The sequence below is a fragment of the Peromyscus leucopus genome, chromosome 16_21 (genome assembly GCF_004664715.2).
Source record: "Peromyscus leucopus breed LL Stock chromosome 16_21, UCI_PerLeu_2.1, whole genome shotgun sequence".
In the NCBI taxonomy this organism is placed as follows: domain Eukaryota; kingdom Metazoa; phylum Chordata; class Mammalia; order Rodentia; family Cricetidae; genus Peromyscus; species Peromyscus leucopus.
In genome coordinates, this window is record NC_051084.1 from 64183925 (window position 1) to 64200499 (window position 16575).

General features: G+C 37.6%; 1 protein-coding gene across 1 annotated transcript; it reads right to left on the reverse strand.

Annotated features, from left to right (window-relative positions):
* Positions 1–828: 828 nt before the first annotated feature.
* On the reverse strand, positions 829–16084 carry LOC114692396 (cysteine-rich secretory protein 1-like). The gene is made up of 7 exons (XM_028868126.2): positions 16013–16084; positions 14543–14659; positions 13333–13420; positions 11055–11200; positions 9420–9514; positions 4241–4329; positions 829–1386 (listed from the first exon to the last, which is right to left on the reverse strand). Exons 1-7 carry the CDS (start codon positions 16082–16084, stop codon positions 1259–1261), a joined length of 735 nt encoding a protein of 244 aa, XP_028723959.1. The 3' UTR covers positions 829–1258.
* Positions 16085–16575: the final 491 nt, after the last annotated feature.

The window sequence follows — 16575 nt, forward strand, 5'->3', positions numbered from 1 at the left end:
GGCTAAGCAGTTTTAATTATTATAAACCTCGGTGGGCTTACTTGGGGGATGTGAGTGGGGAAGACTTGTCCCAACTCCTAGCTGGACAAGACACAGGAAAACTCAGGCTAAAATGTCTTCCTTAAATCTTCAAATTCCTTGATAAAATTTTATGAAGTTTTAAAGATTTTTGTGTCCTGAGGTTCATTCTAATTGTAAAATTAGATTTGGATGGATGGGGTCACAGTGCTGGGCTGTACATATTGTGGTTTAGCAATTTGACCAAGGAATGTGGATTTCTTTCATTGATTGTATGTCTGATGTTAGATTCTAGGGTGCCTCAGAGTTATCCCAGTGCAAAGGATGTCTTAAGGTTGGGATTATACAGGTGATCTAGGGTCCATTGGACTCACCAGTCTCTGCAGGCATAGCAGATACATGATCTGGACTAGGCCTGAAGGTTGGATATGCCAGGGTAGGATTAGGAATACTTATCCAACTTGACTCTACTATTGCTTATTAATTGAAGTGTGTACTGATTAATGCAAACTCTTTTAAAAGCTAAGAACCTTAATGTAAATAACAATTAAGTAAACTGTATCATAAATATCTTAATACCATACTGGAATAAACAAACTCCAAATCAGAAATTCAAACAAATATGAGAGGATTAATATGCAAATAGTAAGATTTATTTAAATTTTTTAAAACAATCAAGGTCAATGCAATCACCTGGACAAGCAAATTCTGTTCATTACATTTCATTTTTATAAGGTGCTTGAAAAACCCAAAAACTAAAATGTAAATTGAAGTTCAGAATTTGAACCACTAATTCAGGCATATCTAAAGAAGAATAAATGGTGGGAAGAAAGCTAACAGGGATTTGTTTTCAGATATAGTTAGCTAGGTAGAGCTAGGAAAGATGACTGACAGTTACAGTGGAAGTATATGCTGTTCCTTTACTCCATTGTGCTCTGGGAACCTGATTCTTATTTTCAGGAAGGAGTTTCAGAGACCTTAGTCATACAGACAAACAGTATAGCCTTGGGCTTGACTCAACTCCATAAATGTGTCACAGAAATCAGAGGTCAAGATTATGTTATTTTAAAATCTTTGGATGTAATATTTCTACTAAATGGAATGATACCGAAGAACAGAATGTTTACTGTTTGGAATCATTTCAATGTGTCTATACCTCAAATTTTCTAGTGGAATGTGACCAGCCCAAGTAGAGGAGGAGCTCTTTCTTCACATTGCCCTGTTCACTTGTACTGGAAATTTAATGAATTTTGCCTTCACAGTTGCATGTAGCATTGCAGTTTTGTTTAACCATTGGATAGTCACAGGTTAGTGAAGTCTTCAATTCTGCACAGTTAACATAGTTATTTTCATATTTACAACTATTTGCTGAAAAAAAGAACAAAGATATTTATTACTTTGTTATTATTTTCCTCTATTAACAGTGACAAAATAAAACATATGAATTGGGAGGAGTGGATTGGGCAAATGAATGAATGTTCTTTAAATTAGAGCTTTATGAGGTGTCTTGAAATGAATTTCTTCACTCATAAAAGGTTTGAAAAAATTAACTTCAGTGATTCTTTGAAGAACTATACTATCTAGAGGCTAGAAAGATGGCTCAGTGATTAACAGTCTTTGCTCTTCTGGCAGAGAACCTAGTTTTGATTTTCAGAATCCACATCATGGCTTAAGATAACCTGTAACTTCAGTTCCATAGGACCCAATGCTCTCTCCTGTCCTCCATGGTCACTGGGTTCAAATGTATGTGCATAAATACATAAGTGCACACAAACATTTATAAACATAAAATAAAGATAAATACTAAAATAGAATCTCATATTTAAAATGTCAGACATCATGCAAGTACTTTCTCAACTTGAGTATGGTTAATATTTCAACTCTATATTCTCAGCAAATCAAATTTCATTATCATGTTCTATAGCTACTGTGCCTAGCAGTCAGCTTCTTTGGGTGAAAATACTGACCATTAAATCATTCCAGAATGTTCTGTTGTTCATGATTGTCTTAGATTTTGAATATATTTTTCATACCAGAGGAGCTAATTTTGTGAAAACAGAGTCTTGGGAATGTAGGTAGTAGAGAATTTTCTTCTGATTATTAGGTATTTATATTCAAATGTCCAGCAGTGACAAACAACTGAAGAAAACTCATTTGAAATTCACCCTACAGTCTTTGTCATGTCTTTGATGTATATTGACAGCTCATGAACCTCCATTCAACTCACCCATGCCTCAGAGAATTGGAAACTCATAATTACCAAATCATTCAAAATAACTTCTTTATTCCTCTGTACTTTTGGTAATGTTTATTGAGACAGAGTCCTATTTGTTGCCTAGGCTAGAATCTAGCCCATACAATCACATACCTCTGCTAATCCCACCTCCAGAGAAGCACCACTACAGGCACATGGCTAGTCCTCTTTCACTTTGTGTGGTGGTTCTCTGCAGGCTTTCCAGCTCCAGGAGGAAAAACAAACATGATCCATGAAGAGATAAGAATGAAAGTCACCCTGATTTTATGGTAACAGTTCTGGGCCAGGAATTCCAGAGTCTGGCCCAGACTATTTTATATTAGCCATGTTTAATTCCAGCACAATTTTGGGGAAAAAAAGTTTTCTGATAACAATTAACTCAGTCCCAAGTACACAAGTGGTGGTTACGTGTGTGCACAAGGCCTTTTTGCCCTTTATACATCTCCATATACTCGTATATATTCATCATCACTGAACAAGCACAGTTAACGAAAAATTATTAGTATTCTACCTCCTCTCTCTGCAAGCCATTTTAATAACTTGTGCATCAATAACACAAAATGACTAGTTCTGAATTGATATATCCTATCTGGCTCTTTCATTATGCTTTGTCTAGGAGTTCTTTGGAGGATACAATTTCCTTAACACCTGGGAGATGGATACAGGAAGATCCAGAAGATTGGGATCAGACTAGATTACATAGTGAGTTCTAGGTGAGCTTTAGTTACATAGTGAGACCCTATTTCAAGACTGAATACAGCCTAAACCACAAATAAGTAAATTAAACTACAAAAATAAAAATAAAGATCATTTTCTTTCTATTTCTATTTGTCAATTTTTTAATTTTATGTTTGTTGCTGCTAGGATAGTCTCCTTTAAAAGCACATTCAGCAGAATTGTGGGTATTTGGTTCTTTTTTAGTTTATAATCTTAATATCATTAGCACTATGAACTTAATTTATACAAATACACAATAAAGAATTCTGTAATTCACTGGTGAATGCACAAAAACCCCAGCAAATTGCCAGCAGAATTTTCTATATTAACTTTGATTTTATTTTCTATTTTTATAAATATCTTATTACTTTTACAGTTCCTTTATGTAGCCTGGGCTAACCTGAAGTTTCATCCATATTCCAACCTGGGTTTGAACTCTTGTTTCTCTTCCTCTGCACTCAGAATGTTGGGATTATATTTATTCTTTGTATTTATATTCATAATAATACTAAAAACAAGATACTATGACATTCATTTCACTCCCTTCCTGTGATGAAATCTCTCACACCTTTATTATCAAGGGAGAGAACCAATTCACACTAGTTGTCCTCTAACCTCAACACACAATCACACACAGAAGCCATTTTACAAATGCAGGTGCCTGCACATATAATGAGCAACGCAAATACCCACTTACAAGTAAATAACAGTGTAACACAAAATTCACATGATGCTCTAGGTGAGTTTAAGAATTTATTGTGCTAGCCTGGCAATGGTGGCTCACATCTTTAATCCCAGCACTCAGTAGGCAGAGCCAGGCGAATCTCGAAGCCAGCCTGATCTACAGAACGAGATTCAGGACAGGCACAAAAACTACACAGAGAAACCCTGTCTCAAAAAACAAAACAAAATAAAAAAGAATTTATTGTGCTAAGCTATTTGTCCTAATGATATTGAGGATAAGAAAATTCACTTGAAATTTATGGAATTATAGCCAAAGGGATATTTCTGTAGACTCCAATAGCAATAATACCAATATAGTTACAAGTATGCACTGATTTTTAGATGTATCCTTAGACAACATAAATTATCCTGTTTTTCAGTGTCAAAAGTACATACATCCTAAACAAAGGAAAATTTATAATTCCAAAAATGATGTTAAGTACATTTTTGTCTCTTGAAAATAAGGCCATGATATTAAATCTTAAAACATATTTGATATTATTATATTAGTATGTTAATAAAACTTACTGCATAGTCCGTCATCACAATGATCAGGGCAAAGGGCACATGGTTCTCCTACTGTGTAGGGGATGTATTGCCTTCTTACAGTATTACCCCTGAAATTGAAATGGAAAACATCAAATACTTTCAATTTTTACCTCCACACTCAAATATTTGCATATATCACCTCTCTATATATTTCCATATATATGTGTATATGTATACATATATATATATATATATATATATATACATATATATGGATTCCTATTAATAGCTTTAGTTATGCCATACAAAAACCTAACATTTCCTAAGAGTACTCAGATATAGATGTGAAATAATGGGATAATAAATCCATTCACTTTTTCCCTCAACCATCATCTCAGAACCTGAGCAACTGAAATAGAGTAAAGAAGAATATAAAGACTTAGAAATATTTTAATGTTGAAACACTCTCTTCATTTCCTGATAACCTGGAAAATACATAAGACAGGAATGCTGCTTGAGTATAAAAGATATTTCCTATAGAGAAAGTTAGATACAAGAAAATGCTGTGATTCCTATAGTGTGGATGAGGTACCAATGATGATGTGCTGAGTTTTAGGTATTTAGTGTATAACTGGGAACATCCTAATGCTTAGGAACGTTTGGGGTTTTCTGAAGTTAGCATGTGGGTTTGAGACTTCTATGATTATCAAAATGAGAATATTAATGAGAAAAACTCTTTACATAAACTATCTGAATGGTGCAGTACTCTGAAAGTGCCAAGACTATACCTCAGTAGGAGCATCACTTCCCTGATCATCCCAGGAAATTAGAAAAGTCAGATTCTCCTTTGCACTAAGGGTGGCAGGGGTCTGTGTGCAATGCCCAAGGGCTTGCAGCAGAACCTCTCCTCTATATGCAGAACACAGCTCTAAGTGTATGAACAATGTTAAGAATGAAAAATCAGAAAGCAGTGTAAAAGATCTGTCACTTGCTCCTCTTCATTACTCATCTGACACTTCTAGGTACCAGGCTCCAGATGCTTACTTGACCAGACAGCTGGATGGAGTCCAGTGGCTTCCTTCTTTGTATTACTTAATGCCAACAGAAACATGCTTGAAAATTCTTTGAGGATCCTACTATTCAACCCTCAAACAGATTAGAAATAAATCATTTAAAAGACTTGATTTGAAGACCCTCAGCCTCTTGTTGTATAAGTTTCTTGCTTTAAAAGGATAATAGAGGTAAAGAGATGTCTCAGCACTTAAGAGTACATATTTCTACAATTCTCACTCATATAAACCCTCCTCTTTCTCGCTAATTAGACTCCTGGAGCTCCACCCAGGGCCTAGCGGTGGACCAAAGGCTGAGGGACCCCCAACTGGATCAGGCCCTCTGAATAGGACGTTCCTGAAGCTTTAGATGTGGGGGTGTTAATACTGATGATTCGGCTATAGCTGAACATTCCCAGTTACTGATACCTGATTCTTTGGCAAGTTACAAGTCTCTGCATCAACCATTATCTGCTGGGAAAAAAAGAAGTTTCTCTGGCTAAAGTTGAGATAAACACAAATTTATGAATAATTAGAGGGCAGTTTGACAGCTTGACTCTAGCATAACAACTGCAGGTTCCCTGCTAAGACCTATGATCTCAGTCATAGACTTTTGCCCGGGTTTAAATTACATGTGGAAGAAGCCTCATATCCAGTGACAGAACAGTTTGTTACCCCATAATTGTAATTGTTTTAAATAAAAACCAGCTCTGGTCACCTTGCTAGGAAAGGTCAGAGGCACAACAACAACAACAGCAACAACAAAAAGAGTACATATTCCTCTTTTATTTTATTTTATTTTATTTATTTATTTTTGGTTTTTCAAGACAGGGTTTCTCTGTATTGTTTTGGTGCCTTCCCTGGATCTCGCTCTGTAGACTAGGCTGGCCTTGAACTCACAGAGATCCACTTGCCTCTGCCTCCCAAGTGCTGGGATTAAAGGCGTGTGCCACCACCGCCCAGCTTATATTCCTCTTTTAGAAGACTTGGGTTTGGTTCCCAGCATCCACTTCAGGTGGCTTGCAACTGTCTGTAACTGCAGTTCCACAGGATTTGATGACTTTAGTCTTCACAAGTGTTTAGGGTTGACAAACTGGGACTGGATAACCTTTCAGGAGTTTCCTCTCTGAAGAAAACTGATTCTTTCTCAACACCCATAGATTACCCATAGCTCCTTATCCAGGGCAATATAACCTTTTGTTATCACCATTGGTTGCTTCCCTGAAGTAAAAAATAAAAGCCTATTGGTAAAAACATCTCCATCTTCAGACAGAGGAGTTGGAGGAATTGAGTTGGAATTGACCTGGATGCCTCCTTCCTGCTGATTAGCTCTCATAATGTTAGAAGATGCTATGTAAGATACTGAGGGAGAAAATAACCAATAGTTATAACTTTCTGCAAAACCATAACAAGGACTAGCCTGATTGCTATTTTTCCAAGCTTAATTTCTGTTGCTTTATTTATGCACGTGAACAGCCACACACCCACAAAGGCCAGAAAAGGTCCTTAGTCATATTGTTAAAAATAGTTATAACCCAGGAACAGAGTTGGAGGGCAGGGAGGAAGATATCATGATAGATGAGGACTTCATGGCAATAGGAAGAGGCAGGGTGCTGGGGAGGCTCTCAGGAATCAACAAGGTTGACCCCACCTTGGTCTCCTGGCAGTGGTCCAGAGGGTGCCTGGACTGATCTATCCTGGTGACCAGCCTAGCAAATAAACTAGCTGTCCTTTGACCAGTGACAGATAGAGGCAGATACAGAGATCCACAGCCAGGCACCAGGATGAGTTCTGGGAATCCAATTGATGAGAGAGAGGAGAGATACTGTATGGTGGTATTCTATTTGTACTGAAATGTGATTTTAATTGTATGTTCATAAATAAAGTTGCCCAGAGGTCAGAGCTATTAGAGCCATAGAAAGAGCGTGGTGGTGGTGGTGGTGGTGGTGGTGGTGGTGGTGGTGGTGGTGGTGGTGGTGGCACATGCCTTTAATCCCATAGATCTTGTGTGTTCAGGGATACAGCCAGCATTGGAGACATATGCTTTTAAGACCTAGAGGGCTGTACATACAGGCAGTGACGAAGCAGTCACATGTTTGGGTTTATAGCCAATGAGAAGGCAGAACAAAAAAGACTGTGAAAAGACATACACACAGGAAGTAGCTCTTTTTTAGAGAGCTAGGACCACCACAAGAGGAAGGGTGAGATTTTAGCTCTGAGCTCTGACCTCTTGGCTTTCTCTTTTACACTGGTTCTGTGTTTCTTATTTAATAAGACGGTTGGTTACATCTACAATACTGCAGTTGAGGGACGTCGAGATCATGATGGGAGGATGTGCAGAGATGACAAGCCACACTAGTGGAAACCTATGAACTGTGGACTGCTGGCTGTGGAGCCCCCATGGAAATGGACTAGGCCCTCTGGACACGGAAGATGGTTGTTTGGTTTGAACTGTTTGGGGGGCACCCAGGCAGTGGGATTGGGATCTGTCCCTGGTGCATGGGCAGGCTTCTGGTAATCTGGTGCCTGTGGTGTGACACTTTGCACAGCCTTGGTGCAGTGGGAAGGGGCTTGAACCTACCTAGACTCAGTGAACTGGGCTCTGCTGACTCCCCATGGGAGACCTCGATTTGGGGAATGTGGGGATGCAGGGTGGCTTGGGAAACAGGGCTGTGTTGGGAGGAGGGAGGGGGTCTGTGGATAGCATGAGGAGTGAGTAGAACATTTCTTAATAAAGAAAAGTGAAATAAAATAAAAAATAAAAAAAATATGAAGCTAAAATAAATTATGATGTGGTTGTTGGGAACCAAACTTGGATCCTCTGAAAAAACAGAAACAATTCTACACCACAGATTTATCTTTAAAGCCCTGTGTTGCTGCCTTATACCTGTAAGAATTTACTAAGTCAAGCCGGGTGGTGGTGGCACACGCCTTTAATCCCAGCACTCGGGAGGCAGAGCCAGGCGAATCTCTGTGAGTTCAAGGCCAGCCTGGTCTACCAAATGAGTTCCAGGAAAGGCATAAAGCTACATAGGGAAACCCTGTCTCAAAAAAACCAAAAAAAAAGAATTTACTAAGTCTTAAACTTCAAAGGCTCTTTGAGAGGTTCTTAATATATTTAGAATATTTAAGAAAGCTAAAATCTTAACACTTTCTCCTTAGAATTTACTAAAACATTCTGAAAAACTCATTGTCTAGATCTTGATTTTAAAGCCAGAAATTCACTTCCCTTCTGTGTTGAGTTCTTTAAAAATTTCCATGAAAAATGACTACATATTCACAATATGTTTACTTAATTTGACTTTAAAAATTGTTTAATTACATCTGCATCTATGTTTGTCCATGTGTGGCTTTGTGCATGTACAAAAAGAAAGCTGAGATCATGAATTTGTGAGGGTGTGTGTGGTAGGAAGAATTCAAGGAGAGGGAAGTGTGGAAATGATGAAAATACAGTACTCCTATATGAAATTCACAAAATATAAAACAAACTTTTTTTGGATTTTTGAGACAGTGGTTCTCTGTGTTGCCCTGACTGGCCTCAAACTCACAAAGATTGACTGTCTCTGCCTCCCAAGTCCTAGGATTAAAGGTGTGAAACACTACCGTACCTCAACAATTAAATTTTAAAAACAGATACAATAACCTATATAATCAGGGGTAGGATCAATTAATTAGAAGCACCAAAATCACTAACCTGTGTCATTCACTCATGTTCACTCCTGGTCTACTATTAAAAGTTTGATTTGTAACCTACAAACCCTGGGCTACCAAGTGAGTCCCAGGAAAGGCGCAAAGCTACACAGAGAAACCCTGTCTTGAACCCCCCCCCCCAAAAAAAAAAAAAACCTACAAACATAGCATGAACAGACAATAGGAATTCACAATCCTCATACTTGGGTCCTCATGAGGTCACCATTAGTCCAGAAAACAGCAGTGAAAAAAGGAGAGAAATCATATTTAAAAATGAGGAAAACGCTTCTGAGGGTGATTCATGGAACTGATGAGATGGACATTTCAAAGATTTAGTTAAATAAGTTTCAACTCTAGGGAATATTTAGAAGTTTCTATTTCCCTCTCCATGTGTAAAATATCTTTAATTTGCTTCTATACTATGATAATTTAAAAAGGTCAAATTGCAATTGAAAATGAACTTTGAAGCAGATACTTACAGAGGACAATAGTGACAAACATATACATTTTCCAATAATTGGTAAGGGCACTTAGCAACTCCACATGCAACTTGGTAAGATGTATTCCAAACAACCTATACACCCAGAGGTGAAGACAGGGCACAGGTCAGAGAAGAAAATAATGCAGAAAAACAAATACAAAATTAAAAACACCACTGGTATACTTTGTTTCTATATGCCTTATAAATATATTTAAGTGATTGAATCAAACTACAGATGTTAGAACATCCCTAAGAGGCTACTGTTGGTCAGTTAGTCTGGCAAAACTTTTGAGAAGCACCGAGTGGAGGTTTCATGGAGGCTGACAGTGGCACAGTCCCATCTCAGAGAAGCTTCTTCTTTGTCACCTTTGAGAGTTTGCAAGATGATGAGGATGCAGAAGGCTTGGCTGAGGCCAAGGAGCTTGGTGTCAAAATGAAGACATCAAAGAACCTATGGACACCAGGAGGACCCTGGTGTGATGTAGAACTTTTTGACACTGCTTCTAACCCCACTGGCATGTGACCATAAACAACTAGAGGGGAACCAGGATATCAGGTCAATTCCTTGTCAGACATCAAACTGATCAAGATGTTGCTGGTGACTACTCTGAAGTCCTTTTGCAAAATATAGTGTCCTATATACATAGAGCCCTGGCCTTTACAAAATGAACTAAAACTTCCTCCCAGTAGCACAGAAGAGACTGTTCAGTTTGATACTCTAAGCTATGATCATGAGTATCTTCTTTTCTGTGTGGGCAGGGATCATGAGTGGCTTGCAAGCCTTGCTGGTTCAGCCTGGTGGAAGGCCAACACTCAACATATTTCCTAGAAGTTGTACTTGGTACGTGCTTCTGTGTAGAGCTCTGGCCTTGGATATCCTGGTCCCTCCACAAACTGTGTTTCAGCTCAAGTCTCTCACCCCGGAGGATCAGGCCAGGGAATTAGAGTTGCCTCGTGCCTATACCACCTCTGTATCTTCTCTCTACACAGCCAGTCAGGATACCCACATCACCTTCTTCCTAGGTTTAGAAGGCCCTCTTTGACACTGGACAGGATGGAGCCACAATCTTATAATTCTTGCTAAAAAGAGTCATAGTATTTGAAATGAAATGGCCCAAGGCCTGGACCTTTAGATCCAGCAGCTGTCAGGGTTTCTGGCAATAAAAGTCCAGGAGATACCTTTCCCTTTTCACTCAGGAGCCATACAGAGCAGATGTATAGACCTGTTAGAGTCTGTAAAGTTGCCTTAGAATATAGGCCATTGCCCTTGTTTGGGGACTTGAGTCAAAAAACTATGGTTAGCAAAAAAATCAAGTATGTTCCCTTACAAAGATTAGATAAGCCACTGAAAGCTGGCAGCTCAAATAACCAATGAGTGTCAAGACCAATGAACAACCAACTACTCAAGATCTTCCCCAAGGTGTACAGTTGGTGTGCTCTCTCTATATACTCCCTGAAGTTGGAAGAATGTGATAGGATGACAGGAAGTTCAAAGCCATTCTGAGCTACATAGTGAGACCATGTCTCAGAAAGAAAATAAAAACTGTCTGCACCGAAATTCTTTATTGAAATCAGTCAAGTAATTAAAAATATTTCTTTGCCTAGCACTTATATAGACAGTAATTTTTCCTACCTGAGTATAATTTCCAACTATTGCATCAGTTGGATTTGGGCCTGAACCAAATCTGAAATCTATGACTTCATCATACCAGCTTTGGATAACACGAGACCATGATACTGCGTAACGTGACATGAAGACATTCTCACCACATCTTATGTCTAAGAAAAAAGACAGAACACTCACAAAGACAGCAATCTAGAAAAAAGAGGAACACACACACACACACACACACACACACACACACACACACACACACATATATGCCTATGCCTCATGTGTACCAAATGTGGATTTGCAGTCTTAAAGAAGATCAAGATGAACTCATTTCATGTCTTTTCTGAGTAGCTAAAGATTTTTGTAACAGTTTTACATATTTAGGATTATTGTTCTGTATGAGCCTTCTTTACAGTCATTCTTTAAAACCTACAAGTACAAAGCAAACAAAACAGACGGGATCATATTTTCAAAGTTTATAGGTCATGTGTGATGATATTTTATTTGTGTTCTAATAAATAAAGCTTATCTGTGGATCTGGGGGGAAAGCTAGCCGTTATGTTAAACATAGAGGCCAGGCAGTGGTAGCCTGTGCCTTTAATCCTAGCATTCGGGAGGCAGAGAGTCATCCAGATCTCTGTGAGTTCATGGCTACATTGGGAACAGAGCCTGGCATAGTGGCACATGCCTTTAAACCCAGCACTAGTTAACCATAGCAGTTTGGAGGTCTATACAGACAGACAGGAAGCGATAGAACAGGATGGGAAGAGAAAATGTTGTAGCTGTGTGGAAAGAAGAGGTAAGACATCAGGGCAAGAAGGGTATATAGGAATGAGTATACAAGAAGTAGCTCTGTCTTGGCTGAGGATTTCCTAGAGGTAAGACATGGCTGGACTGTTCTCTGATCTTTCAGCTTTCACCCCAATACCTGGCTCCTGGTTTTTGGTTAATAGAACCATTTAGCAATTTGTGTTACAGTCATGTCTTAACTAGAAAATTAAAACTTCATGGCCAGAGTTCCTTCAGAGAATGGGGAAAAGAGCATCCTTTAACCCCCAACAATAGCTTAGTATTTTTATCAAATTCTGTAAATAAAAAATTACTTTAAACTTTAACTGAATATTGTAGACTTTTTAATGAATTTTTAGTCCTGTTATTAAATTAGAAATGTCTAAGAAGTAAAACCTTTAAAAGAGATATTTAATTTACTAGGTTTAAATTGGGCCAAAGGTGATCATTCTTAATGTTTTCAGAAATATTTTATCTCATGACCCATTTATTAATTTTGTTATCATTTTTATACTTCCCTGTGTAAATATTGTTTCATAGTTTATTTTTAATTTAACATAATATGTCCTTTCAGGCACTCATAAGTTGATCTCAAAAAAAATGAAGAGCTGGGTGCATACACACTGGTGACTTAGACACAAAATCCCAGTACTTAGCAAGCTGATGTTGAAAGATCAGAAATTTGAAGATATCCTGGGCTATCTTCTCCTGTTTCCTCGCCATCAAAAATAGTAAAAGTAGTAAATGTAAATTCCAAGATATTTGATATTTCTTGAGGAAAAATGATGAATTAGTTGATTAAATTAAATATACTATAATTAAAAAGATAGCTTGGAAACACAACAAGCCACATCATTAAATATTGGGTTAAAAACAGAAATTCTAATTTCAGAGTGCTGGAGAAATGGCTGAGCATGTAGGAGTATAGCTTGCTATTTTAGCAGACTTGAATCCAACTTCTAATGTTCATACAGTGTAGCATACCACCACCTGTGATAACAGCACTGTGACAACCACCTGTAACCTGTAAGCTCCAGAGGGTCTGGTGCCTTCTTCTGACCTCTAGAAGCATTCTTACATATATGTACACATGCATAAATATACATGACCCACATACACATAAACAAAACCATAATAGGATAAAATTAAAAAAAGATTCTAATTTCAAATTTCCTTTATAAAGCCTTAATTGGTAATTATACTGATCAAGACATTAGTTTCTAATTTTTAAAGCAGAGAAAAAGACAATCTATACCTTGCTTTAATTGTAAACTGGTTGCAAGGCACAAAGCTGGCATCAGGGAAGACAGTTTGTGTAAAATATAAAACATTTAATAAACACAAAGTAGAGTCTTTCAGAGCCATCTCTGCCCCATAGATATTTAACTTTAAAAAAGGCAGCATCAGAAGAGGTGTTTATGTACAACATTTTGTTAGCATGATATGAGAAAATGGACTTTTCTGTGTGACTCTCCATTCATTTGTAAGTGACATTGAATTTACATACCGGTGGTCCTGTCTCCTTGAAGACTGGGTGTGTAATAGCACCGATTTGCCCATTTCTGTGCATTCACTCGGGCATCATTACTCCATTGCTAAAGAAGAAAAGGAAAGAAGATACCCATGGAAAAACTCAAACCTCAGAGTCACATGGTCTTTGCAAACAGGCTAATATCATTGCAAAATATCTGTAGGCACCTTCTGATTTTCATCATAATCAATATATAATATGGTATATGTCTAAATTTTTATGTTAGCAGGTATATTTTCAGCGTTCATGGGGGCATTTATAAATAAGTTTATTTGTGTATATTTTCCTTTCCCTATCTTCCTGATCCTGCCTATCCTCCCTTGCATGCCCTCTCACCCACAGCCTCCACTTGATGTCACACATGTTTTCTTTCCTTCCACTTCCCATGCCTTCTGTCATCTCTTTACCCTCCACATGGTCTTCTTACTAGTTCCATAACCTATGTCCACAGTTACTCCAACTTGTATATGGCCTCTCCTGTACCAAATAAATACAAGTAGCCTGTCATCCCAAGGCCACAAAAAATACTAAAACTTTTAATGGTTTAATGACTTAGTGAAATCACAAGAGGAATCATTAAAGACTGAGCAATTGTTGTAGAGTGACTAGCACTCACCATGTTGAAGTACTATGACTATTTGTACAGCTGTAAGAAGTTGCCTCATAAATCCTAGCTTCTTTTTTCCCTCATTGAATGAATTTAAGAGACACATGGACTTTGCTTCTGGATCCAGAAAGTAGACTATTTAGATGAAAGGTCACTGGACTTAAAGCAGAAATGTTCTGACCTTAGGAAAAAATAGTGAGCCAAAATACCATAGTGGTTTTTCACTGGCGAACAGAGTTAAAAAACTTGGTTTTATTTCAGTCACTATAATTGACATAGCTCCATAATACCAATGAGTCACTGTTATAAAAGAAATTTAATGAATTCTACTCTGATCATTGCACAGCTAAAGCCACAGAGGTAGAGAACCAACTCTGATCTCTATGTGCATGCCATAGTATATGGACACACACTAACACACATGCACATAAACAAAACAATGATTACTTCTGTTTTTGATTTTTTAAATAGAAGGTAAAATAGAGGCAGAGCCTCTTAAAGTACACAGGAGAAGCCAGAGGCTATCCACAGGCTCCAAACACAGCTCTCCAAATGCACTGTCCTGTTGTGAGCCCTCACCATCTTTAGTAAGTCACTACCAGGTGGAGAAACCATTCTTCTCAGTTGGTTGTGCTTGTTTACAATCTCTTCTTGGACTGACTCTTTAGAGGTTATCAAATCCTCAAAATTCATATCCTGAATAGAAATAAAATTAAAGTCATGTTAGTGTATATTAAGGTTGCATTAAAGGTGAATATGTTGTCTGAGGTGAATGAAAGTCATTTTTAAAGTACTCAGGCCAATCTTGGTCATTAAGTCTTGATAATAAATTTAAGAAAATCTATGCCTTTTTATTAAAAACACCTTAAATAAAAATTTTGAGAACAGAATGAATTTATGGCATGTAAAAATAAAAATTCTTCTGAGACTAAAAATGTCAATTTTGATTTAAGAGAGATCTATAATAATAGCCATGCACAGTAGAGAATCTTAAGTCATTCACACTCAGACTGTAGCAAGGAATTGCTAAGGATGAAAAAATATAATTTACTATAGAACTTAAGAGGCAATAGCCATCTGATCAGGATTTTGAAAGCTTGTGAAATAATGTGTAGTCCCTTAGCCAATACATGTATGCATTAGAGAATTTTATATGTAACAGGTTTTTTTGATCACTCCAAAAACAGGTTTATCTAATAGGATATACAAGTCAATTTTGAGACAATGGGTTCTTAAAAATAAATGAGCATTACTGACTTTACATTTCAATGGACTGCAATAAGCCTACTAAGTTAACTCAGATACTGATATTTAAATTCATTTATGTGGCATAGGTGGATGGAGTGGTATTATGTGAGTTGGCAGAGATATAAGAGCCACTGGCTGATACAAACATACTCCAAAATGTGCTGTTTTATAGTGTAGAGCAAGATGTTACAGCATAACTATTGATGGACTGACTCTCACATACATTTTATCTCAGTGCAGGGATCAGTTGTTTCTCTTTCCTGCAGTCTTACTTCCCTCAAGACTTTGCAGATATTGCACCCATGGATCTAATCACACTGCATTGCCAGTGGCTACGACATGTCCATCTCTTCCTAATGTTTTATGTTCTGAAGTCACCTTGAAAGCCTTGTGCAAAGAAATCTCTCACAGCTAGTGATTTCTGAGGCAGAAAGGATGTACATGTTAAAGTCCTTGCTTGAAAATCCTCACATTTTATTTTAATGTAGAGTAATATCCCCAGATGTTTATTAAGTGTATATGTTTGAGTTCAAGTACAGGTTTCTGTAGATGAGTGCATTACCAGTGGAAGCCTTAAGAGAGTATCAGATTCCCTAGAGTGTGAGTTACATGTGGATGTAAGTCACTGGAGGTGTGTGTGTGTGTGTGTGTGTGTGTGTGTGTGTGTATTGTTGAGGATCAAAGTGACTTACTTCAGAGTCTGACCTTTTACCTTTTACAGTTTGGAAGAGTGATATGATAGCTTCCTTGCCTTCATGGTTGCCTAATTTGTTCTGAGGAGATAGTAAACCTTACCAATACTTTAACAAATACTTGAAGAAGGGATGGAGGCAATACAGCAGCCAGGAGCAACAACAATGGAAATAATGTCATGTCTAGAAAACAAAGAAGAGAAAAAAGATCTTCATTTAAATGTTTAGCACAAGGAGTTCTTTGTAACGCAGAGGTTGGGGGAAGTAATGAGATCTGTTTTCTAGATTTACTAGCAATATATCAAGGAGGACATACTATTTATGTCATCTAAATGATATGAAAATCAACTTAAGAAGCCTGCTGCCAACTGGTACAATAAGGAATAAATCAAAATGCCTTAGTGAAGGACCTGACACCCTGCACCTACAAATGCTCTGGGTGATTAGTGTCTCCTTTCCTGTCACACTCTAATCCATGGAGGTCCTCTCTTCAAAGTCTAGAAATTTAGGAATTCTTCTTTGTCCTTTCAAGAGTAGCAAAATCACCCAACTATTATCATGGCATGGCAACACTATGAGATGATTAACCCTTGTTGGATATTTTAAGCTCTGCCTACTCTATTATAGAATGTTTGTTTGTTATTCATTCATTAAAAGTTTTTCTTTTCTTTT